Below are 27,434 nucleotides of genomic sequence, written 5' to 3' on the forward strand. Positions count from 1 at the left end.
ACGAGGAACCCCGTAGAAGACCTTAAGCGGAAAGTAAACAAAACAATTACAGCAATCAACGCAAAGAAAGGTAGTGTGCATTTCAATAAACTTCAAGGCGACTATGGCTTAGGATATGCCTACGGCAATGTTAAGACGCATAAACCAGGTAACCCACTACGCCCTATAATCAGCCAAATACCAACCCCAACTTATCACCTGGCAAAAAAACTCAATGAACTCCTAACTCCATACACTCCAAGTAAGTTTAGTCTACAATCATCAGCAGATTTCCTAGAATTGATCAAATCTACCCAGCCCGATGGAATCATCGCTTCCCTGGACGTTGAATCCCTTTTTACCAACGTACCCAGTCGACACAACCATAGGAATGATACTGGACAGAGTATACAGAGACGAGAGCACCCCCAAATTAGACATACCTGAGCCACACTTGAAAAGTCTTCTCGAAGCATGTACAAAGGAAGCCCCTTTCATCAGCCCACAAGGAGACATGTATTTACAGATAGACGGAGTAGCAATGGGCTCCCCCTTAGGAGTTTTATTTGCTAATTTTTATATGGGAACCATCGAAGATAGGGTCTTCAGTAGCAGACAAAAACCAACTGTATACTGCCGTTATGTAGATGACATATTCGTAATAGTAAAAGACTCAGATGAACTAATTGACCTAAAAAGACACCTAGAGAGAGAGCCAGTACTCCGATTTACACATGAAAATAGTGAAAATAACAGTCTGCCATTCTTGGATGTACTAATAACAAAAACAGGAACCTCTTTAAGCACCAACGTATATACCAAGCCCACCAACATAGGATTATGCCTGAACGGTAGAAGTGAGTGCCCCCAAAGATACAAAGCCAGTGTTCTCAATGCTTATATTCGTCGAGCGCTTACCCACTGCTCTGAATGGAGCAACGTGAGTAGAGAGTTTGAAAGAGTAACTCAGGTATTGGTGAACAACGGATATAGCAACGCGGAAATAAACGCTGCTATAAGAAGACACTTGGACCGTTGGTATAATTCAGAACCTAGAACAGAAACCACAACACCCCCAATAAAATTATATTACAAATCAACCATGCACAGTGAACATATAAAAGAGGAAAGAATAATGAAAGAAATAATCCGTAAAGGAGTAAAAAGCACTACTCCTAACCAAAACATAAACCTGATAATATTCTACAAAACCAAGAAGACTTCCGAACTCCTTATCAAAAACAGCCCGAAGCCGACGGAGAACCCTCTACAGCAGTCAAGCGTTGTATACATGTACACTTGCCCCCACGAAGGATGTAACCTTCAATGTAAGTACATAGGTATGACGTCGACCAAGCTGACGAGGCGTTTGACATGCCATCTTCAATCTGGTGCCCCTAGGAATCACATGAGACAAGCCCATGACATTACTCTAACAAGGGAAATGTTGAACAAGAATACTTGTATAATAGATAAAACCCAAGATTCAAGAAGATTACAAATTCTTGAGGCAATTCACATAAGAATAGAGCGACCTACCATGAACACCCAAATCACGGAACTATTTACTCTACCCACCATGAGAGTAAGGACAAGACAAGAACATATCGATGCCAACACAGAAGACAATGTCCAACATAACAGGCCAATTACACTGGATTAATCTTTGTGTTTAGATAGGAGATGCCTCGTATGGGCCAATAAGCCTTCTGCAGCCCCTATGTTTATCCCTTATGTATCCCCCCATGTTTTTCACGTTCATTGTATTATCACCTGACCAAATGCGGGTATAAAATCAACTAGTATTGTAAGATTGTTCACTTGAGAATGAACCATGGAGGTTCGAAACGTCGTGCAAATTATACAAATAAGTGTAATACACTCTATAGTAAATCACTTCTTTTCTTCACCTTAAAAGTACGAAAATGAGTTTTGGAGAACTCCTATTCCAATTAAGCCCTGATGCTAAGAAAATAGTTAGAGGGATAGAAGCCCTAAACCAGAAAATAATAAATACAGAATATGCGGTCATATTCAATGAAATATATATATAAATATAGATATATATATATATATATATATATATATATATATATATATATATATATATATATATATATATATATATATATATATATATATATATATATATATATATATATATATATATATATATATATATATATATATATATATATATATATATATATATATATATATATATATATATATATATATGGTTATCCTTGATATGGAGGCTCTGTGTGTCTGGAGCATATCTACAATTACAACCCGCTTTATTTGGAAAACTGTGAGTTTAGTAAGGTATTTCAAAAAAGATATTTATTTTGGACATCAGAATCTGATTTTCTGCGTTATGTTACATTACGTTACATTGTGTTTGTTACAAGGTCTAAGACAGTAATAATTATTTGATGTTGGATGTAATGGAGAAGACATGCTTTATATTTCAAAAGGATATTTATTTTGGACAGCAGAACGCCGATTTGCCGCATTACGTTACATTACATTGTGTTTGTGTTACAAGGTCTAAAATAGTCACACGGTAATAGAACGATGTTTGCATGTCGATCACATTACGTTCTGATGTGAATAACACACAATAGCATTCAATTTATTTTGTACAAAATGATTGAAGACTGCCTTGCGACTGACAATTTTCTACGTTACGTTACAAGGTCTAAAACATTAACACAGCAATAGAACGATGTTTGGGTGTTGGTCACGTTATGTTCCGAGGTGTAAAACACACAGTAGTGTATGTTACAAGGACTAATCAGTAATAATTATTTCAGTAATAATTATTTGATGTTGGATATTATGGAGAAGACACGCTTTACATTTCAAAATAATATTTATTTTGGACAGCAGAACGCTGATTTTCCACATTACGTTACATTGTGTGTTACAAAGAGTAAACAGTTACAGAGTAATAATTATTATTTGGTGTTGAATGTAGAGGCAAGGGAGATTGAACTAGACACGCTTACATTTTAAAATAATATTTATTTTGGACAGCAGAACGCTGATTTTCTGCGTTATGTTACATTGTGTGTGTTACAAGGACTAAACAGCTACACACTAATAAAACGATGTTTGCATGATGGTCCCGTTCCGTTATGAGGTGTAAAATACACAACAGCATTGTTAGATTTGTTATAAGAAGATTGAAGACTGGTATACGACGAGGCCCATTACACTTTAAAGTTATTTGGGGAAAGAACGATGTTTGCGTGTTGGTCACGTTACGCCACGTTACGTTACGAGATGTAAAACACACATGAGCATTAATTTGATTTGTTATAAGAAGAAAGAAAACTGCCTTACGACTGATACTGTTGTTACTCTTAAACCTGTTATTGGGGAAAGAACGGTGTTTGTATGTTGGTCACGTTACAAGAATAAAATTAACTATAAACGGCTTCTCCTAACTATTTATTTATTATTCTGAATCCGAGAAATACGTGTAAGCTGTTAACTTGAGAGGTGTCAAGTGGCAGCTAAGTGTATGGGGATGGAGCGACCAAGAGCCCCCGCTTCTCTGATGTAAACAGGCGAGAACCTCCTCCCGACTATGCTACAGGCTATATACTCAAGATGTTAGAGTCACTGTTTCTACCCTCCAGGTGTTGAACTCGCACAGCTCAGAACAAATACCTCTTGTGACTGATATGGTGGGCTGACAAAAAAAAAATAAAAATCCGAGGTGGTGAGAGGAACAGATACACACACCTCTTTCTTTACTGTGAAAAAACCTAACAACATAAATGTTGAACTGCCTACCCGACATCCTTACTTTTTAACCTAGCGTAAATAAACAGATTGTGTGTAAACACCCACAGTTTAGTGGAAGGTGCTGGAGGGAGCGCATGAGGGGCTATGGTGGGGGTAATGTTGACATAATACTCCCCCTTGTACTCATCTATGTGAGTCACACGACCGCCATCAAAGAGGTAGGCCGCCCGTTCCCGCACCCATGTGGTATGCGGATGGGTGTGACATGGGCCATGTGGTAGGTATATGCTACTCCTTAGAGGTGAAGTTGAAGGAGTGGGGAGGGGAGGGGAAGGGACGGGGTGAGGGGACCCCTTTGTTTACAAAGTATTATGGTTGCATCACTCGCAGCTCAGTTGCCGTCGAGACATTACTCCCTGCTGTGTACACGAGTGTACACAGCAGGGAGTAATGGCTTGAAACTAATGGCTCTTCTTACACCTGGTGTTGAAGGCTTAGGAGGCAGGCAGAGGCTGAGGCAATACCGGCGGCAGAGGTTTTGGTGAGAAAGTTATACTTTTTGGTAAAATATTCACACTTCACTCTGTCATCTGTCCTTTTCCTACATGCCACAAACATATTGTTTAAAAGCATGAGAGTGTGAGGTACACTACCACTGCCAGCCAGATCTCCTGGTTGGTCCTCTTAATTCCCTTCCCACCTCACCTGCTTCACACGCCCTTCCCTAACTGTACACTTATAAAAACTCGGCCTCCTAGGTATGCCTTCCCATGGGCGGCCCTCAACCCCCCCTCTCTCCGCTCTCAATATACCCTTCTTGATCCTACATACAATTATTATTTAACTATTTATATATAACTACATATCCTGCTTAACTCTACGCTATTTACACGTATATTTTCAAATTACACACCTGCACATATGCAAAACACACACTTACTGCTACACATACCCCCCTTATCCTCTCTACACACACATCCCACACATGGATCTAGTCTTCTACCTAAGGATTAGAGCGCTCAGGTGGAGCCACTCATCCCACCCTTAGAGATAATCACCCTGACACACCCTCACCTGTGTCAGGTGTGTCAACGGACACACCTGACACAGGTGTAGCGCCTGCTTCTGGTCCTCAACCTCACTACTGCAATGACCCATCACCACCACCGTCACGCACCACGACACCTGCCGCAGCTGTGGACGACAACACGGTACACGTTATGTGACAGTGACCCACCACCACCACCGTCACGCACCACGACACCTGCCGCAGCTGTGGACGACAACACGGTACACGTTATGTGACAGTGACCCACCACCACCGTCACGCACCACGACACCTGCCGCAGCTGTGGACGACAACACGGTACACGTTATGTGACAGTGACCCACCACCACCGTCACGCACCACGACACCTGCCGCAGCTGTGGACGACAACACGGTACACGTTATGTGACAGTGACCCACCACCACCGTCACGCACCACGACACCTGCCGCAGCTGTGGACGACAACACGGTACACGTTATGTGACAGTGACCCACCACCACCACCGTCACGCACCACGACACCTGCCGCAGCTGTGGACGACAACACGGTACACGTTATGTGACAGTGACCCACCACCACCGTCACGCACCACGACACCTGCCGCAGCTGTGGACGACAACACGGTACACGTTATGTGACAGTGACCCACCACCACCGTCACGCACCACGACACCTGCCGCAGCTGTGGACGACAACACGGTACACGTTATGTGACAGTGACCCACCACCACCGTCACGCACCACGACACCTGCCGCAGCTGTGGACGACAACACGGTACACGTCATGTGACAGTGACCCACCACCACCGTCACGCACCACGACACCTGCCGCAGCTGTGGACGACAACATGGTACACGTTATGTGACAGTGACCCACCACCACCGTCACGCACCACGACACCTGCCGCAGCTGTGGACGACAACACGGTACACGTCATGTGGCAGTGACCCACCACCACCGTCACGCACCACGACACCTGCCGCAGCTGTGGACGACAACATGGTACACGTTATGTGACAGTGACCCACCACCACCGTCACGCACCACGACACCTGCCGCAGCTGTGGACGACAACACGGTACACGTTATGTGACAGTGACCCACCACCACCGTCACGCACCACGACACCTGCCGCAGTAATGTGAGTGTGACCTACCAGCATCAGTAGTAATGTGAGTGACCTATCCACTTCACCAGACATGTGAGAATTACCTATTTTCATCAGCAGTAATGTAAGAGTGACACAGCGGAGTCAACAGGAAACTGTGATAGGAAGATGGTCAGGCAGGGTTACCATCACTGGCAGTCAAATATTCAGAGATAAACCGTTAGATCATCAATCGGAAAATTATATTGATGATAACTTTGTCTCACATTCCATAATAATATTATAAATTTTTTCACATAAATAAGAAATACATAAATTTTCATCTCCCCTAAATAGGCTAAGGAAACTTTAATATAAAATATTCTGTTGAAAAATCACTGTAAAAGTCTGTCATTATAAGGTTGTCAGCATCATGATATTTCTAACCACGTGGAACCAAAATTAATCATTTTGCTTTATGCTGAAATATCTCCTTTTAATATTATTATTATTGTTATTACCAGAAGAGAGGTGGAAACAGATTATGTTGTTAACAATGGAGGACGGGTACTGTCACTAGACCAATCAGTCACACAGACATTTGTGGGAAATCATACATCCGCCACTTATTTTCATTTCAAATTTTTGAGATGTTCTTCAATGACGTCCTGTGTGAGGCGTGAGGCTTTTGCCTCTGCCTAAGTTATGAAGATTTTCTATAGGATATTTAATTTCAGCACAACCATTGCAGTGTTCACAGGTTAGATCCTCTCAGTCAGTTCAATTACCGGAATGCCTGCGCTGTGCTTCTTCACCATTAAAGTGAGATTGAACTACCCACAACAGTAGCAAGAGAAAAACGCAATGACATAAACAATCCTTGATTGAAAGCCACCAACCTTGCGAGCCAGAGAAAACACCAGAGGAAGCTGCTGGAGTGTAACATTACCATCCATGACTTCCGCTGCTGCCGTAAAGACGCCCACACCTCCCGGGACCCGTAACACCTTCATTATCTGCAAGAAATTAATTAACATAAATTATGAACGTTTTGTTGAAATTGTCACATTGGTGTCCAAGTATTTACAAAACATCTATATTAAATATCAGGCAAGCTTATTGTTACTTGCTGGCCAGGCTTACAGCGATAGTTGATGGGTCGGAGGAGGCGGCGTCTGTGATGAAGAACACAGAGCAGCGGGGATGGTGCTCTGGTGACAACACATCATCCAACACCCCAGCCATTGTTCCCTGTGTGGCATGTGTATCTGTGGATGGTGAGCATCATCTGTTGTACACCCATGTATGAGGTGAATGAAAAAAATAAGCCCCTAAATCAATAAGCAATGTAGGGACAATAAAGAAAAGACAAAAAAGGCTGGAAAATGTACAGTCAACTTGGCACAGAGAACAATACGGATGTAATAAAGAGAGCAATGAACGAATACATCCGAATTAGGAGAGAAGTCGGGAGGCAATTTGAAGATGACATTGCTGCAAAAGCTAAGGAACAACCAAAACTGCTCTGTAGCATATAAGGTCAAACATGACTGTGAGACCATGTACTCAGATTGAGGAAACAAGGGGGGAAGCTCTCACAGAAAATGATAATATGATATTTGAGGAAGACAAAACAAATTCAGTAGGTCTTAATAAACGAACCAGAATGGAGACCAAGATTGGAAGATGAGAAGCAAGGGGAAATACTGGATGGCATTGTAGTCACTGTAGAAGAGGTAAACAAATCTGGGGAACTAGATGTAACAAAATCTTCGGGGGCCAGACATAATCTCACAATAGACAATGAAAGAGGCTACAAAATACTCTTTCACTCATTTTCTACAATTTTTTATAAAAATGCTTGAAACAAATGCTCCTAACAGTTTGGCAAAAGGCAAACGTAATCCAAATATTCGAAAAGGGGATAGATAAGAGGCACTAAACTTCAGACCAGTGTCATTGACAAATATTACTTGTAAGGTACTGGAAAAATTAATCAGGTCGAGAACAGTGAAGCACGTTGGGAGGATTGACTTTACGTCAAATAATCAGTATGGATTTAGAAATGGAAAGTCGTGCCTGACAAACTTGATTAAGCTTTATTACAAGGTCACTTAAATTAGACAGGAAAACACTGAGTGGGTAGATTGCATTTTTCTAGACTGTCAAAAAGCATTTGAAACTATTCACTATGAAGGATCGTTGTGCAAGATGGAGAGCCAGGCTGGGATAACTGGGAAATTACATTAAACTGGGTAAGGGAGTATCTGAAGAGAAGAGAGTAAAGAGTCAGTCATAGAGGAGGTTTCAAGCTGGATGAATGTAACAAGTGGAGTTCCACACGGATCTGTCCTGGGACCACTGTTTTGCCTAATTTATGTGAATAACTGAGGGAATTTACTTGTGGAAGCAATTTGATTTGATTTATTCTTATTTAATTATTTAATAAATTATAGTTAAATATTCTTTTAAGTAAGTTATGTTCATATTTAATTTTAAAGTAGTGGACTGTATTTTGCAGCTCCATACAACAAATCCTCACAAACCTTGAAGATTTAATTATGTCTATTAGCTATACTCATGCGAAAAATTAACACCGTTAATATGAATGGATGAAATATTGCTAAAGTTAAAGTACAACTACTTAATTAATTTCTAAATTAACAAAGTGACTCACCCCACGAAGTTAGGTGATTCCATGAAATATCTATGCCCGAGTTGACCACCGAGTGCTCTCGAATGTTGGGTAAATAGTCACACAGCTTCCAACATTTTTGTAGAGTCGTGTGGTCTAGTGGTTAAAGAACTAGGTACGCCATGGTGAATAGTGCTCCTGGCTGTCTGGGTTCGCATCTTTCTGGGGTGTGGAGTTTTCAGTTGCATATTGGCTCGGGACCATTCAAGCTTGTTCGCATTTTTGTTGCTCACATGGCCCCACAAAGTGAGGTAATTCGATAAAATAGCTATGCCCAAAATTACCACCAAGTGTTGCCGGGACGTTGGGGATATAGCCTTGACTACCAATGTCTTTTGTACAGTCACAGTTGGTCGAGTGGTTGAGGTACCGGGTATGCCAGTTGCATAGTGATCATGGCTGTCTGGGTTCGAATCCTTCTGGGGTGTTGAGTTTTCAGTTGCATATTGGCTTGGGGATCATTCAAGCTTGTTTGCCATATATATATATATATATATATATATATATATATATATATATATATATATATATATATATATATATATATATATATATATATATATATATATATATATATATATATATATATATTAAATATGACCGAAAAAGTAAGATTAATAATTCTAACACGAATTTTCTCAATGTTTCTTATATTTTTCTTCACTGTTGATGGTAACTGAAAAATCAATTCTCCAAAATTCATTTTTATTTCTAGTCTGACACGACACTTAAGCGCGTTTCGTAAAACTTATTACATTTTCAAAGACTTTAGTTTACACATACACAACTATAACTGAACAGAGCTTAAACATCTTCAATTTTATACCTGCATTTGGGTGAGGTGATATGTTACAACAGTTTTGGATGAGGTGAAAACAAACTTTCAACACAAGACAGAACACGAAACAATGGGTATAATATTTTTTAAGTTAAAGGGAAGAATGGAAGTAATTGCAAAGGGCTTATTGGCCCATATTTCTTGATGCTACTATATTGGTGCAGAGTCTTGAAGTGGGTAGAATATAATTGTGCATTAATTGGCTGTTGATTGCTGGTGTCGACTTCTTAATGTGTAGTGCCTCGCAGATATCTAGCCGCCTGCTATCGCTGTATCTATCGATGATTTCCGTGTTTTTTGTTAAGACTTCTCTGGTGATGGTCTGGTTGTGGGAAGAGATTATATGTTCCTTAATGGAGCCCTGTTGCTTATGCATCGTTAATCGCCTGGAAATAGATGTTGTTGTCTTGCCTATATACTGATTTCTTTGAGGCTTACAGTCCACAAGTGGGCATTTGAAGGAATAACGACATTGGTCTCTTTTAAAGCGTTCTGCTTTGTGTCTGGAGAGTTTCTCATGAGTAGGTTGCCCGTTTTCTTGGTTTTATAGTAGATCGTCAATTGTATCTTCTGATTTTTGTCTGTAAGGATAACGTTTATATTAACAATATCTTTCAGGGCCCTTTCCTCCGTTTTATGAGCTGTGGAAAAGAAGTTCCTGTAAAATAGTCAAATAGGGGGTACAGGTGTTGTGTTAGTTGTCTCTTCAGAGGTTGCATGGCGTTTCACCTTCCTTCTTATGATGTCTTCAACGAAACCATTGGAGAAGCCGTTGTTAACTAGGACCTGCCTTACCCTACAGAGTTCTTCATCGACTTGCTTCCATCCTGAGCTGTGGCTGAGAGCACGGTCGACATAAGCGTTAACGACACTCCTCTTGTACCTGTGTGGGCAGTCACTGTTGGCATTGAGGCACATTCCTATGTTTGTTTTCTTAGTGTAGACTGCAGTGTGGAAACCTCCGCTCCTTTCCATGACTGTTACGTCTAGAAAGGGCAGCTTCCCCATCCTTCTCCATCTCATAAGTGAAATGCAACACAGAATTCCGCTCAAATGCCTCCTTCAGCTCCTGCAGATGTCTGACATCAGGTACCTGAGTAAAAATGTCGTCAACATACCTGCAGTATATGGCCGGTTTCAAGTTCATGTCGACTAAGACCTTTTGTTCGATGGTACCCATGTAGAAGTTCGCAAACAGGACACCTAGGGGAGAACCCATGGCGACCCCATCTACTTGCTTATACATATGCCCATCCGGGCTCAAGAAGGGTGCCTCTTTAGTACAAGTTTGGAGTAGTTTCCTTAGAATGTTTTCTGGTATGTCAAGAGGAGTACAGGCCGGATCACGATACACTCTGTCCGCTATCATCCCGATTGTTTCATCCACAGGTATGTTGGTAAACAGTGATTCTACGTTCAACAAGGCTCTTATCCCTGTGGCCCGTGTTCCCCGCAGTAAGTCAACAAATTCCTTTGGAGACTTCAGGCTGAAGTTGCAAGGGACATAAGGAGTCAGCAAGCCGTTGAGTCGCTTCCCCAGTCTGAACGTAAGTGTGGGTATCTAGCTAATGATTGGCCGAAGTGAGTTTCCAGGCTTATGTGTCTTGATATTTCCATACGCGTATCCAGGCTTATATTCCCCAATAATCTTTGGCAAGTGGAGTCCGGATTTCTTGGCGTTCACAGTTTCGATCAATTTGTTGACCTTTGACTTCAATTCGGCTGTAGTGTCCTTCGTTACCCTTTGGGATTTAGTTTGGTCAGAGAGAATGAGGTTCATTTTCGCCAGATATTCGTCTTTTTTAAGAATGACGTAAATTGGCGACTAGTCACCTCTTCTGACGACTTGTTCTCACGAAGGCTCTTAGCTGTCGCTTTGAGCTCGGGAGACAGTATAGTGCTTCTCTAATTGCCTCGATTCTTTCCTCCTTCCGCAATAAGTTCAGCTTGTAAGGTGTCTTTGGTGGTGACCTTCTTCTGTGTCTCGAGGTCGAATATGTCGTCCAACAGGATCTCCAACTCCACTTTCCGGGCCATCTCACTTGGTCTGGACATAACGTGACAGTTTATACCCAGATTTAGGAGAGTGACTTGGTCCTCAGTGAGGTTGATTCCTGCAAGGTTCAGGAAGCCGTCTCTTGGTCGTGGAATTGCCATAGGTCCTCCATATAACGTTGTTAGTTTCTTGTTTATCCTGGTTTCGGTGCTGAGGTGATGTCGATCACAGATCTATCACAGATCGATATCACCTCAGCACCGAAACCAGGATAATCAAGAAACTAACAACGTTATATGGAGGACCTATGGCAATTCCACGACCAAGAGACGGCTTCCTGAACCTTCAATCAACCTCACTGAGGACCAAGTCACTCTCCTAAATCTGGGTATAAACTGTCACGTTATGTCCAGACCAAGTGAGATGGCCCGGAAAGTGGAGTTGGAGATCCTGTTGGACGACATATTCGATCTCGAGACACAGAAGAAGGTCACCACCAAAGACAACTTACAAGCAGAACTTATTGCGGAGGGAGGAAAGAATCGAGGCAATTACAGAAGCACCATACTGTCCCCCGAGCTCAAAGCGGCAGTTAAGAGCCTTCGTAAGAACAAGGAGAGAGTCGTCAGAAGAGGTGACAAGTCGCCAATATACGTCATTCTTAAAAAAGACGAATATCTGGCGAAAATGAACCTCATTCTCTCTGAGCAAACTAAATTCCAAAGGGTAACGAAGGACACTACAGCCGAATTGAAGGCAAAGGTCAACAAATTGATCGGAACTGTGAACGCCAAGAAATCTGGACTCCACCTGCCAAAGGTTATTGGGGAATATAAGCCTGGATATGTGTATGGAAATGTCAAAACACATAAGCCTGGAAACCCACTTCGGCCAATCATTAGCCAGATACCCACACCCACGTACAGACTGGCGAAGCGACTCAACGGCTTGCTGACTCCTTATGTCCCTTGCACCTTCAGCCTGAAGTCCTCAAAGGATTTTGTTGACTTACTGCGGGGAACACGGGCCACAGGGATAAGAGCCTCGTTGGACGTAGAATCACTGTTTACCAACGTACCTGTGGATGAAACAATCGGGATGATAGCAGACAGAGTGTATCGTGATCCGGCCTGTACTCCTCTTGACATACCAGAAAACATTCTAAGGAAACTACTCCAAGTTTGTAATAAAGAGGCACCCTTCTTGAGCCCGGATGGGCACATGTATAAGCAAGTAAATGGGGTCGCCATGGGTTCTTCCCTAGGTGTCTTGTTTGCAAACTTCTACATGGGTACCATCGAACAAAAGGTCTTAGTCGACATGAACTTGAAACCGGCCATATACTGCAAGTATGTTGACAACATTTTTACACAGGTAAATGATGTCATACATCTGCAGGAGCTGAAGGAGGCATTTGAGCGAAATTCTGTGTTGCGTTTCACTTACGAGATGGAGAAGGATGGGAAGCTGCCCTTTCTAGATGTAACAGTCATGGAAAGGAGCGGAGGTTTCCACACTGCAGTCTACACTAAGGAAACAAACATAGGAATGTGCCTCAATGCCAACAGTGACTGCCCAGACAGGTACAAGAGGCGTGTCGTTAACGCTTATGTCGACCATGCTCTCAGCCAGAGCTCAGGATGGAAGCAAGTCGATGAAGAACTCTGTAGGGTAAGGCAGATCCTAGTCACCAACGGCTTCTCCAATGGTTTCGTTGAAGACATCATAAGAAGGAAGGTGAAACGCCATGCAACCTCTGAAGAGACAGCTAACACAACACCTGTACCCCCTATTAGACTATTTTACAGAACTTCTTTTCCACAGCTCATAAAACGGAGGAAAGGGTCCTGAAAGATATTGTTAATAGAAACGTTATCCCTACAGACAAAAATCAGAAGATACAATTGACGATCTACTATAAAACCAAGAAAACGGCCAACCTACTCATGAGAAACTTTCCAGACAGAAAGCAGAACGCTTTAAAAGAGACCAATGTCGTCTATGCCTTCAAATGCCCACTTGTGGACTGTAAGCCTCAAAGAAATCAGTATATAGGCAAGACAACAACATCTCTTTCCAGGCGCATTAACGATGCATAAGCAACAGGGCTTCATTAAGGAACATATAATCTCTTCCCACAACCAGACCATCACCAGAGAAGTCTTAACAAAAAACACGGAAATCATCGATAGAAACAGCGATAGCAGGCGGCTAGATATCTGCGAGGCACTACACATTAAGAAGTCGACACCAGCAATCAACAGCCAATTAATGCACAACTATATTCTACCCACTTCAAGACTCCGCACCAATATAGAAGCATCAAGAAATATGGGCCAATAGGCCCTTTGCAGTTACTTCCATTCTTCCCTTTAACTTAAAAAAATATTATACCCATTGTTTCGTGTTCTGTCTTGTGTTGAAAGTTTGTTTTCACCTCATCCAAAACTGTTCTAACATATCACCTCACCCAAATGCAGGTATAAAATCGAAGACGTTTAAGCTCTGTTCACCGCTCCTGTGCCAGGTAAGTCCACTACAGGCTCACCATAGCCCGTGCTACTTGCCCCGCTCTTGTGCCGGTAAGTTATGGGCTCACCATAGCCCGTGCTACTTGGAATTTGTTCCGAGTAGATGAATCTATAACAACAACAACAACAAGCTCTGTTCACTGGCAACCAGGTTTGCAGTGAGAGCAGCCAGCAATCAACTTCCACCAGATGTATTAGCAGTACAGACCGGACAAGAGGAAGAAAGGTGGCACAGAATCCTTACAGCATGTGAAGAAGTTTCTGACACTAATGCCCCCTTCACACTGGATGAGCTCAATCGGGCTAAGAAAAACTCCAAGGATACATCCCCTGGAGCCGACAAAATAACCTATAAAATGATTAGAAACCTCGGCCCAGAGGGAGACGCTGCATACCTATGGTTAATTAATTTAGCCTGGACTTCTCAAACTAGATCTTCTGCTTGGAATAGAGCAAACATAGTGCCGATCCCAAAACCCAAAGATCCAGCTAATCCCAGGCCCATCTCTCTCCAAAGCTGTGCAGTCAAGACGGCTGACAGAATGGCACTCAATAGACTGGAGTGGAAAATGCCTAAACTGCACCATGATATGTATGCCTATAGAAGAGGGGTTGGCACAGTGGAATGTATTACATCTCTTTTAGCCCACTTGAATGACAGACCAGGAATGCTGATATTCCTGGACCTTGAAAAAGCCTTTGAACTGGCTAGCGCCCCAGCTATTCTCTGCTGCCTCATTGACAAAGAGGTCAGAGGCAACCTGCTCTCCTGGACCAAAAACTGTCTCATAAACAGAGAAGCAAGAGTAAAACTTCATGGCACAGTCTCTGAGTACAAAAGACATGAAAATGGTACACCGCAAGGAGGTATTCTCAGCCCTCTTCTCTTCAACTGTTTAATGGAAAGAATAATGAGGTTGAAACTCCCACATCACTGCAGGCTGCTAAACTACGCGGACGACTTTGTCATCATCATAAAAGGAAGGGATGTGGCGCGCCTTGCACCCAAATGCTTAGACTGCATCAGTAAAGAAGCAAAACAGATTGCGATCAAACTCAACCCCTCAAAGTCAAAGGCCATGCCCATAAAAATAGCGAAGCCCAACATCCAACTCACAGTACAGGATCAACCAATTGAATGGGTCGACACCTATCAGTATCTAGGAATCATCCTGGACACACACATGAATTTTAATGCTAAGGTCACTTACTTGAGAGAGCGAACTGCGGCCCGGACGGCAATCCTCAGGTCGCTAACCTCCCTTTCTGGAGGAGCGAATCTGCAAGTCCTTCGCACGTACTATGTACAGGCAGTCAGATCAGTGATCGATTATGCCGCACCTGCACTCACAAATCTATCACACCAACAGTGGAAAAAGCTTGAAGTTGCCCAAAACAATGCTATGAGAGCTGCACTGGGAGCCCCCATGTGGACCAGGCTTGAAACTCTTAGACTGGAGACGGGTTTGCCCTCTCTACAAGAAAGAATATCACAAAGGACAGCTACAATTTTCAGTAAGATAATTATTTCTTCTGATCCAATCCCAGTACGGCAGGCCTTGGTGGTTGGACTAGGCCAAAACAATGGAAACTCTTGGGTTGCAAGAGCAGGAAAAGTCCTAAACAGACTACATTTAAAAAACATGATTCTTGATACAGAGGGTGATCATCCACACCCAAATTACACTCCTTCCGCGCCGTGGGAAGAGCCTACTTTCAAAATAGTAATAGAAAGTCTCCCAATGAAAAAGGCTGCCTATGATCCGACAATCCTCAGGTGCATAATAGAAGAGCAAATGTATAGCATAGCAGTAGCAGGAGCCACCCACATCTTCACAGACGGATCGGTGGACACAGAATATGAGAGTGCTGGTGCTGCTCTTTGCACGGCCAGCGTACAGGCATATTGGAGACTGGGAGGACTAGTATCATCAACCCAAACTGAGCTGTTTGCCATACAACAGGCATTCGCATATGTGATTGCACAAAACACTCAAAATGCAATCATACACACAGACTCAAAAGCTGCACTTCAAATACTAGGACAAAAATAATGGAAAGATAATGTGGAAATAATTACCCCCATTTTGTATCTTGGAGCAGTCGCTAAAGGCTAAGGACTCAATATAACTTTAAACTGGATCCCATCCCATATTGGAATCCCATTAAATAAAAAAGCTGATGAAATTGCTAAATTGGCAACTCTTCATCCAGTGATACATAAAACAATTCAACCCAGTCTAGAGAACATAAAAAACATCATCACCAAAAAACTCTCACATCTCAACAAAGCCTACCAATACCAGAGAATAGCTGAAGGTTCGCCATCTGCAACATGGTATATTCAGGAAGGTTAAATATCCCAAAAGGAACCCACAGGGAAATAGCAGTTAGGTTATATAGACTACGTCTAGGTTACAGATGCAACTGGGAGATAGGTGAACCCCGACAGAGAGAGTGCATCTTCTGCCGATCTGTCACAGAAAAGCGATTACTTCACTATCTTCTGGAATGTGAAGTAACCAATGACCTTAGAAGAGCTTTAAGAGTTCCTGAATCATGCAGTGGCCACCCTGAAGCCATCAACACAGCCACTCTCCTGGTCAACAAAGGTGTCCAGCAGCTGGACACCCTCATAAAGACTGTGAAGCAGTATCCTCCCCCGCGATAACAGCTTGATGATTAAATGCAAACTCAGAATACTGAGAAAAAAAATTGTACCACTTACGGGCTATTCATGCCCGTGTCACCTCTTGGGTGGCTTAATCTTCATCAATCATCAATCAATCAGCTCTGTTCAGTTATAGTTGTGTGTGTATAAACTAAAGTCTTTGAAAATGTAATAAGTTTTACGAAACGCGCTCAAGTGTCGCGTCAGACTAGAAATAAAAATGAATTTTGGAGAATTGATTTTTCAGTTGTATACTGGCAGCAGGTTTTCTTTTAAACATGTCTCATTGAATATGACCGCATATTCTGTATTTACTATCTTATGATTTAGGGCTTCTATCCCTCTAACTATTTTCTTAGCATCAGGGCTTAGCTGAAATAGGAGTTCTCCAAAACTCATTTTCGTAATTTCAAGGTGAAGAAAAGAAATGAATTACTATAGAATGTATTACACTTATTTATACAATTTGCACAACGTTTCGAACCTCCATGGTTCATTCTCAAGTGAAAAGAATTTTCAGGACTGGTTGATTTTATACCCGCACTGGGTCAGGTGATAAGACAATAAAGGTGAAAACATGGAGGGATACATAAGGGATAAATGGGGGGTTGAAACATAAGATCATAAGAATAGAGGTAACAGCGGAAGGCCTATTGGCCCATACGAGGCAGCTCCTATCTACATACAAAGATTAATCAAGTGTAATAAGCCTGTTATGTTGAACAGTGTCTTCTGTGTTGGCATCGTTATGTTCTGCTCTTGTCCTTACTTTCATGGTGGGTAGAGTAAATAGTTCCGTGATTTGGGTGTTCATGGTAGGTTGTTCTATTCTTATGTGAATTGCTTCAAGAACTTGTAATCTTCTTGCATCTTGGGTTTTGTCTATTATACAGGTATACCTCTTAAATCATGGTCTAAATTGTCAATTCATATCTAAACCAAAGATGCATCAAAAACGCCTGGAAATCGAAATGCTTCTGGTCGACATCCATAAGCTAGAAGACAACAAAAAAGTTATCACCACTGACACACTTCAGGCTGAACTACTAGCAGAAGCGGGGAAAAAACGAGGAACATATTCATCTACAATCTTAACCCCACGACTCAAAGAAGCAGCAAAACAACTAAAAAATCTGAAAGACCTAACAATAAAAAAGGCCGACAAGACAGCAGCATATGTATTGATTCCTACCCAAGAATACATGAACAAAATTAGCGACATCGTTAATGATGACACCAAATTTCAACGAATCACGAGGAACCCTGTGGAAGACCTTAAGCGGAAAGTAAACAAAACAATTACAGCAATCAACGCATAGAAAGGTAGTGTGCATTTCAATAAACTTCAAGGCAACTATGGCTTAGGATATGCCTATGGCAATGTTAAGACACACAAACCAGGTAACCCACTACGCCCTATAGTCAATCAAATACCTACTCCAACCTATCACCTGGCAAAAAGACTCAATGAACTCCTAACTCCATACACTCCAAGTAAGTATAGTCTACAGTCATCAGCAGATTTCCTAGAATTAATCAAATCTACTCAGCCCGATGGAATCATTGCTTCCCTGGACGTTGAATCCCTATTTACCAACGTCCCAGTCAACACAACCATATGAATGATACTGGACAGAGTATGCAGAGACGAGAGCACCCCCAAATTAGACATACCTGAGCCACACTTGAAGAGTCTTCTCGAAGCATGTACAAAGGAAGCCCCTTTCATCAGTCCACAAGGAGACATGTTTTTACAAATAGACGGAGTAGCAATGGGCTCCCCTTAGGAGTCTTATTTGCTAATTTTTATATGGGAACCATCGAAGACAGAGTCTTCAGTAGCAGACATAAACCAACTGTATATTGCCGTTATGTAGATGACATATTCGTAATAGTAAAAGACTCAGATGAACTAATTGACCTAAAAAGCCATCTAGAGAGAGAGTCAGTACTCAGATTTACACATGAAAATAGTGAAAATAATAGTCTGCCATTCCTGGATGTACTAATGACAAAAACAGGAACCTCTTTAAGTACCAACGTATATACCAAGCCTACCAACATAGGATTATGCCTGAACGGTAGAAGTGAGTGCCCCCAAAGATACAAAGCCAGTGTTCTCAATGCTTATATTCGTCGAGCGCTTACCCACTGCTCTGAATGGAGCAACGTGAGTAGAGAGTTTGAAAGAGTAACTCAGGTATTGGTGAACAACGGATATAGCAACGCAGAAATAAACGCTGCTATAAGAAGACACTTGGACCGTTGATATAATCCTGAACCTAGAACAAACCACAATACCTCCAATAAAGTTAAATTACAAATCAACCATACACAGTGAACATATAAAAGAGGAAAGAATAATGAAAGAAATAATCCGTAAAGGAGTAAAAAGCATTACTCCTAACCAAAACATAAACCTGATAATATTCTACAAAACCAAGAAGACTTCCGAACTCCTTATCAAAAACAGCCCGAAGCCGACGAAGAACCCTCAACAGCAGTCAAGCGTTGTATACATATACACTTGCCCCCACGAAGGATGTAACCTTCAATCTAAGTACATAGGTATGACGTCGACCAAGCTAACGAGGCGTTTGACATGCCATCTTCAATCCGGTGCCCCTAGGAATCACATGAGACAAGCCCATGACATCACCCTAACAAGAGAAATGTTGAACAAAAATACCTGTATAATAGACAAAACCCAAGATGCAAGAAGATTACAAATTCTTGAAGCAATTCACATAAGAATAGAACAACCTACCATGAACACCCAAATCACGGAACTATTTACTCTACCCACCATGAGAGTAAGGACAAGACCAGAACATAACGATGCCAACACAGAAGACACTGTTCAACATAACAGGCCAATTACACTTGATTAATCTTTGTATGTAGATAGGAGCTGCCTCGTATGGGCCAATAGGCCTTCCACAGTTACCTCTATTCTTATGTTCTTATGTTTCACCCCCCATTTATCCCTTATGTATCCCCCCATGTTTTCACCTTCATTGTCTTATCACCTGACCCAGTGCGGATATTAAATCAACCAGTCCTAAAAATTCTATTCACTTGAGAATGAACCATGGAGGTTCGAAACGTTGTGCAAATTGTATAAATAAGTGTAATACATTCTATAGAAATTCACTTCTTTTCTTCACCTTGAAATTACGAAAATGAGTTTTGGAGAACTCCTATTTCAGCTAAGCCCTGATGCTAAGAAAATAGTTAGAGGGATAGAAGCCCTAAATCAGAAGATAGTAAATATAGAATATGCAGTCATATTCAATGATATATATATATACATATTATATATATATATATATATATATATATATATATATATATATATATATATATATATATATATATATATATATATATATATATATATATGTCGTACCTAATAGCCAGAACGCACTTCTCAGCTTACTATGCAAGGCCCGATTTGCCTAATAAGCCAACTTTTCATGAATTAATATATTTTCTCTAATTTTTTGCTTATGAAATGATAAAGCTACCCATTTCATTATGTATGAGGTCAATTTTTTACAATTGGAGTTAAAATTGACGTAGATATATGACCGAACCTAACCAACCCTACCTAACCTAACCTAACCTATCTTTATAGGTTAGGTTAGGTTAGGTAGCCGAAAAAGTTAGGTTAGGTTAGGTAGGTTAGGTAGTCGAAACATAATTAATTCATGAAAACTTGGCTTATTAGGCAAATCGGGCCTTGCATTGTAGGCTGAGAAGTGCGTTCTGGCTACTAGGTACGACATATATATATATATATATATATATATATATATATATATATATATATATATATATATATATATATATATATATATATATATATATATATATATATTTATGATCGATGTTCCTTTCGGGAATCTTAATTTTAAGATGAATAGGAAAACCAGGGATATACTGAACATCTTGTATCAGAATCTTTACTTTAAAAAACATAACGTTTCGAATACTTCTCGTATTCATCATCAGATCTAAAAGAAAAAAACAGAAATCACAATCAAATAGCTGGTAAACAAAGAACTCATACTGAATATAATTGCCTATCAAAGAAAGGAAAATGCTTACAAAACAAAACACTTAAGCACACTTAAAGTGATCAATACAAATAAAACTTATCAACTGTCACATATATTAAAACTAATTTAAAATCCATTAAACTACAAGACGAAATTTATAACTACTAAAACAAACCATTCCATTAAACTTTCGTGAAGCGATCAGAAGTAAAGCTTGATACCTAACACATAGATACTAAACACTATAACAAATATTTATATAATGACTACAAATCTACAAAAAATGTATGTAAAATACAAACATAATAAACGACAATTATAAAGTACTAACCAAAATCTTATAAAAAAACTCAAATATTAAATAAAATTAACTACCAAAAAATGTATTATATATCCTAAATAAAAGATTATATTAATGTACAATGTTAAGACTTGAAATAAGTAAGAAAGGGCAAAGACATGGTAAACTAAACAAAATTAAACTACCAAAATAAACTAAAAAACAAATTACAGGGCCTACTGTGCACTATACAGTGTACAATTGAACAGCTGAAAGGTTGCTATTTATCAGAGGCCGCAGCTCCTTTATATATAAGGATTCCATTACTCTCAAATCTGACTGGCCATTCATACAAGTGTCCAGAATTTTAAAATCAGATTCCAGCAGAGAATGATCAAACTCATAACAATGGTTTCTAATCTCCGAAAATGCTGGTTTAGACAATGGTAATCCAGTCCTAAAAGATAATCCCCGGTGCTCAAGTATCCTAATCTTAAAGTTCCGAATGGAACTCCCGACATATCCAGCATTACAGCTGGAACAATTATACATATATACGGCATTTGAGCACAAGGGGGTAGGCACTTTATCTTTAAATTTAAAATAAGAGCCTATTGTATTTGTGTTGACAAAAATAAATCTAAAGTCTACTTGAGGATAACACTGCTGCAACAGTCTCCTCAAACGACTCCTTACAGAAAAGCTAATACTGCCATAAAATGGTAATTTAATATATTTAAGATCCCTTTCCACTGTAGTAATCCTACACGATGGGTGAAACTTCTTATTTAAGAAATTCCTTATAAAAGTATAAACCATATGCACAGGATAACCATTATTTGAAAAAAAATTCACAAGAAAATTAATTTCCTGATCAATGTTATTCCAATTAGAACATAAAACAAAGGCCCTATTCAGTAGTGTTAATAGCATTTTTCTTAAAAATATCAGGAACAAAGGAATTAAAATTTAAAATTTAACCAGAAAAGGTTGGTTTCCTAAAAACATTAGTGTTAATTATAAACTGGCTAAGTTTCTGGTTCCATTATTAGAACCATTAACACATAATGAATTTACTGTGAGAAATTCTCAGGATTTTGTAAAAGAACTTTCCTCTTTAAATTTTGAGTTCCCAACTATAATGGCCAGTTTCGATGTTGAATCACTTTTTACTAATATTCCTCTGTTGGAAACCATTGATATCTGTGTAAGTCAATTATTTGCTGACACTAACTTAGTGTCTGGATTTTGTAGTAAAATATTCAGACGGCTGTTAGAAATAGCAGTTAAAGACTCCATCTTTATGCTTAATAATATATATTATAAACAAATTGATGGAGTAGCAATGGGGTCTCCTTTAGGTCCTGCACTGGCTAATGCTTTTTTGAGTTTTCACGAAATAAATTGGCTTGATAATTGTCCTTCGGCCTTTAAACCAGTCTTGTACAGGAGATATGTAGATGACACTTTTTTGTTGTTTAGGGACCAGTGTCATATTGAGAAATTTAGAGAGTATCTTAATGCACAACATAGTAATATACGGTTTACTGCAGAGTGTGAAGTTGATAATTCATTGTCGTTTCTTGATGTAAAAGTGAATAACCTTAATGGGTTCAACACTAATGTTTTTAGGAAACCAACCTTTACTGGTTTATGTTTAAATTTTAATTCCTTTGTTCCTGATATTTTTAAGAAAAATGCTATTAACACTCTACTGAATAGGGCCTTTGTTTTATGTTCTAATTGGAATAACTTTGATCAGGAAATTAATTTTCTTGTGAAATTTTTTTCAAATAATGGTTATCCTGTGCATATGGTTTATACTTTTATAAGGAATTTCTTAAATAAGAAGTTTCACCCATCGTGTAGGATTACTACAGTGGAAAGGGATCTTAAATATATTAAATTACCATTTTATGGCAGTATTAGCTTTTCTGTAAGGAGTCGTTTGAGGAGACTGTTGCAGCAGTGTTATCCTCAAGTAGACTTTAGATTTATTTTTGTCAACACAAATACCATAGGCTCTTATTTTAAATTTAAAGATAAAGTGCCTACCCCCTTGTGCTCAAATGTCGAATATATGTATAATTGTTCCAGCTGTAATGCTGGATATATCGGGAGTTCCATTCGGAACTTTAAGATTAGGATACTTGAGCACCGGGGATTATCTTTTAGGACTGGATTACCATTGTCTAAACCAGCATTTTCGGAGATTAGAAACCATTGTTATGAGTTTGATCATTCTCTGCTGGAATCTGATTTTAAAATTCTGGACACTTTTATGAATGGCCAGTCAGATTTGAGAGTAATGGAATCCTTATATATAAAGGAGCTGCGGCGTCTGTTAAATAGCAACCTTTCAGCTGTTCAATTGTACACTGTGTAGTGCACAGTAGGCCCTGTAATTTGATTTTTAGTTTATTTTGGTAGTTTAATTTTGTTTAGTTTACCATGTCTTTGCCCTTTCTTACTTATTTCAAGTCTTAACATTGTACATTAATATAATCTTTTATTTAGGATATATAATACATTTTTTGGTAGTTAATTTTATTTAAAATTTGAGTTTTTTATAAGATTTTGGTTAGTACTTTATAATTGTCGTTTATTCTGTTTGTATTTTACATACATTTTTTGTAGATTTGTAGTCATTATATAAATATTTGTTATAGTGTTTAGTATCTATGTGTTAGGTATCAAGTTTCACTTCTGATCACTTCACGTAAGTTTAATGGAATGGTTTGTTTTAGTAGTTATAGATTTCATCTTGTAGTTTAATGGATTTTAAATTAGTTTTAATATATGTGACAGTTAATAAGTTTTATTTGTATTGATCACTTTAAGTGTGCTTAAGTGTTTTTTTTTTAAGCATTTTCCTTTCTTTGATAGGCAATTATATTCAGTATGAGTTCTTTGTTTACCAGCTATTTGATTGTGATTTCTGTTTTTTCTTTTAGATCTGATGATGAATACGAGAAGTATTCGAAACGTTATGTTTTTTAAAGTAAAGATTCTGATACAAGATGTTCAGTATATCCCTGGTTTTCCTATTCATCTTAATAAATATATATATATATATATATATATATATATATATATATATATATATATATATATATATATATATATATATGTCGTACCTAGTAGCCAGAACGCACTTCTCAGCCTACTATACAACGCCCGATTTGCCTAATAAGCCAAGTTTTCATGAATTAATGTTTTTTCGACTACCTAACCTACCTAACCTAACCTAACTTTTTCGGCTACCTAACCTAACCTAACCTATCTTTATAGGTTAGGTTAGGTTAGGTAGCCGAAAACGTTAGGTTAGGTTAGGTAGGTTAGGTAGTCGAATAACCATTAATTCATGAAAACTTGGCTTATTAGGCAAATTGGGCCTTGCATAGTAGGCTGAGAAGTGAGTTCTGGCTACTAGGTACGCAACCCGTTCTCGCAAATTCGCAGAGTCAATATTGACTTATTAACTACGTGCATAGGTGATATACTAAACATAATAGATACCCTTAAAAAGATTCATAGAAAACACCGACCTTACCTAACCTTGTTAGTATCTTAAGATAAGCATCTTATTGCTTCGTAATTACAATTATTACTTAACCTATACCTGTTATAGGTTAGGTAATAATTGTAATTACGAAGCAATAAGATGCTTATCTTAACAAACTAAGTAGGTTAGGTAAGGTCGGTGTTTTCTATGAATCTTTTTAAGGGTATCTATTATGTTAAGTATGTCACCTATGCACATATTTAATAAGTCAATATTGACTTATTAAATTTGCGAGAACGGGTTGAGGTACGACATATATATATATATATATATATATATATATATATATATATATACATATATGTCATACCTAGTAGCCAGAACTCACTTCTCAGCCTACTATGCAAGGCCCGATTTGCCTAATAAGCCAAGTTTTACTGAATTAATATATTTTCTCTAATTTTTTCTTATGAAATGATAAAGCTACCCATTTCATTATGTATGAGGTCAATTTTTTTTTATTGGAGTTAAAGTTAACGTAGATATATGACCGAACCTAACCAACCCAACCTAACCTAACCTAACCTATCTTTATAGGTTAGGTTAGGTTAGGTAGCCGAAAACGTTAGGTTAGGTTAGGTTAGGTAGGTTAGGTAGTCGAAAAAACATTAATTCATGAAAACTAGGCTTATTAGGCAAATCGGGCCTTGCATAGTAGGCTGAGAAGTGCGTTCTGGCTATTAGGTACGACATATATATATATATATATATATGTATATATATATATATATATATATATATATATATATATATATATATACATATATATATACATATATATATATATATATATATATACATATATATATATATATACATATATATATATATATATACATATATATATATATATATATATACATATATATATATACATATATATATATATATACATATATATATATATATATACATATATATATATATATATATATATATATATATATATATATATATATATATATATACATATATATATATATATATATATATATATATATATATATATATACATATATATATATATATATATATATATATATATATATATATATATATGTATATATATATATATATATATATTATATATATATATGTATATATATATATATGTATATATATATGTATTTATATATGTATATATATATATGAATATATATATGTATATATATATATGCATGTATAAATATATATATATATATATATATATATATATATATATATATATATATATATATATATATATATATATATATATATGTCGTACCTAGTAGCCAGAACGCACTTTTCAGCCTACTTTGTAAGGCCCGATTTGCCTAATAAGCCAAGTTTTCCTGAAATAATATATTTTCTCTAATTTTTTTCTTATGAAATGATAAAGCTAACCATTTCATTATGTATGAGGTCAATTTTATTTTTTTGGAGTTTAAATTAACGTAGATATATGACCGAACCTAACCAACCCTACCTAACCTAACCTACCTTTATAGGTTAGGTTAGGTTAGGTAGCCGAAAAAATTAGGTTAGGTTAGGTTAGGTAGGTTAGGTAGACGAAAAACAATTAATTCATGAAAACTTGGCTTATTAGGCAAATCGGGCCTTGCATAGTAGGCAGAGAAGTGCGTTCTGGCTACTAGGTACGACATATATATATATATATATATATATATATATATATATATATATATATATATATATATATATATATATATATATATATATATACACATATATATATATACTTTATTTGAACTTTGTTACAAAAAAGGAGTTACATATCGGTTACAAAGATGTTTATCAAAGGTTGTCGAGTTCCTCCAGCTCCTCAGATGGCGGGCAGGAACCCTGGATGCAGTGCGCATTTCCCCTCTGTATCGCCACACTGAGGCGCTGGAAAAGAAAGCTTGCAGCTCTTGGGTCCCTTGTTGTTTCAATGAGCCTAGACCCCAGTTCCTTCAAAAAACTGGTAGCACTTTTACCCCAGGCGCCGAGTGTCTCAGAAGCAATGGGGACAAAATTGTAGTGGTGATCCAGTTCTCTATACTTACGGGATTTGGCTGCTTCCCTGTGGGTGGCAGCGCCACCTGGTTGTGCAACACTGAGGTTAATGTAGGTGTTAGCCAGGGTTGATATGCCCGTGTAGTCCCATACCAACTGCTTGCCATTCTTCCAGGGGTTCACTGTGATTCCATCCGGGCGACCAATAAGAGCATCAGAGTTACGGGGCGTTAGGTAACGGTTATACGGTTAACGGATATATATATATATATATATGTCGTACCTAGTAGCCAGAACGCACTTATCTGCCTACTTTGCAAGGCCCGATTTGCCTAATAAGCCAAGTTTTCATGAATTGTTTTTCGACTACCTAACCTAACCTAACCTAACCTAACTTTTTCAGCTACCTAACCTAACCTAACCTATAAAGATAGGTTAGGTTAGGTTAGGTAGGGTTGGTTAGGTTCGGTCATGTATCTATGTTAATTTTAACTCTAATAAAAAAAAATGACCTCATACATAATGAAATGGCTAGCTTTATCATTTCATAAGAAAAAAATTAGAGAAAATATTTATAATTCAAGAAAACTTGGCTTATTAGGCAAATCGGGCCTTGCATAGTAGGTTGAGAAGTGCGTTCTGGCTATTAGGTACGACATATATATATATATATAATATATATATATATATATTTATATATATAACTTTAGAACACTTTTCCACCAATGAGATTCGAACCCTAGCCAGCACAGATGCTTCACAGCAACTGGCATAGCTGGTACGCCTTTAGCTCACTACACCAAACTTAGACCCTTAAAAAGAGATGAAACTTTCGGGGTATTTTAATCCCCCAAATATCCCCACCTCCTAAGGGCACCAAAGCTAGTGAGAGATCACTCGTGTTTTTTCATCAATTCCTTGTTAAT

General features: G+C 38.6%; 1 protein-coding gene across 1 annotated transcript in view; it reads right to left on the reverse strand.

The window, feature by feature from the left end:
* Positions 1-4,779: 4,779 nt before the first annotated feature.
* The window catches only part of LOC123759556 (uncharacterized), a 105,753-nt gene continuing 83,098 nt past the window's right edge, over positions 4,780-27,434 (reverse strand). Inside the window, exons 5-7 of the mRNA XM_069334791.1 lie at positions 7,017-7,141; positions 6,773-6,889; positions 4,780-4,929 (exon numbers count right to left, since the gene is read on the reverse strand). Of these exons, the coding sequence (XP_069190892.1) occupies positions 4,780-4,929; positions 6,773-6,889; positions 7,017-7,141 (392 nt within the window). The remainder of the gene's footprint in view (positions 4,930-6,772; positions 6,890-7,016; positions 7,142-27,434) is intronic.

This window comes from Procambarus clarkii, chromosome 32, assembly GCF_040958095.1.
Source record: "Procambarus clarkii isolate CNS0578487 chromosome 32, FALCON_Pclarkii_2.0, whole genome shotgun sequence".
Classification (NCBI taxonomy): domain Eukaryota; kingdom Metazoa; phylum Arthropoda; class Malacostraca; order Decapoda; family Cambaridae; genus Procambarus; species Procambarus clarkii.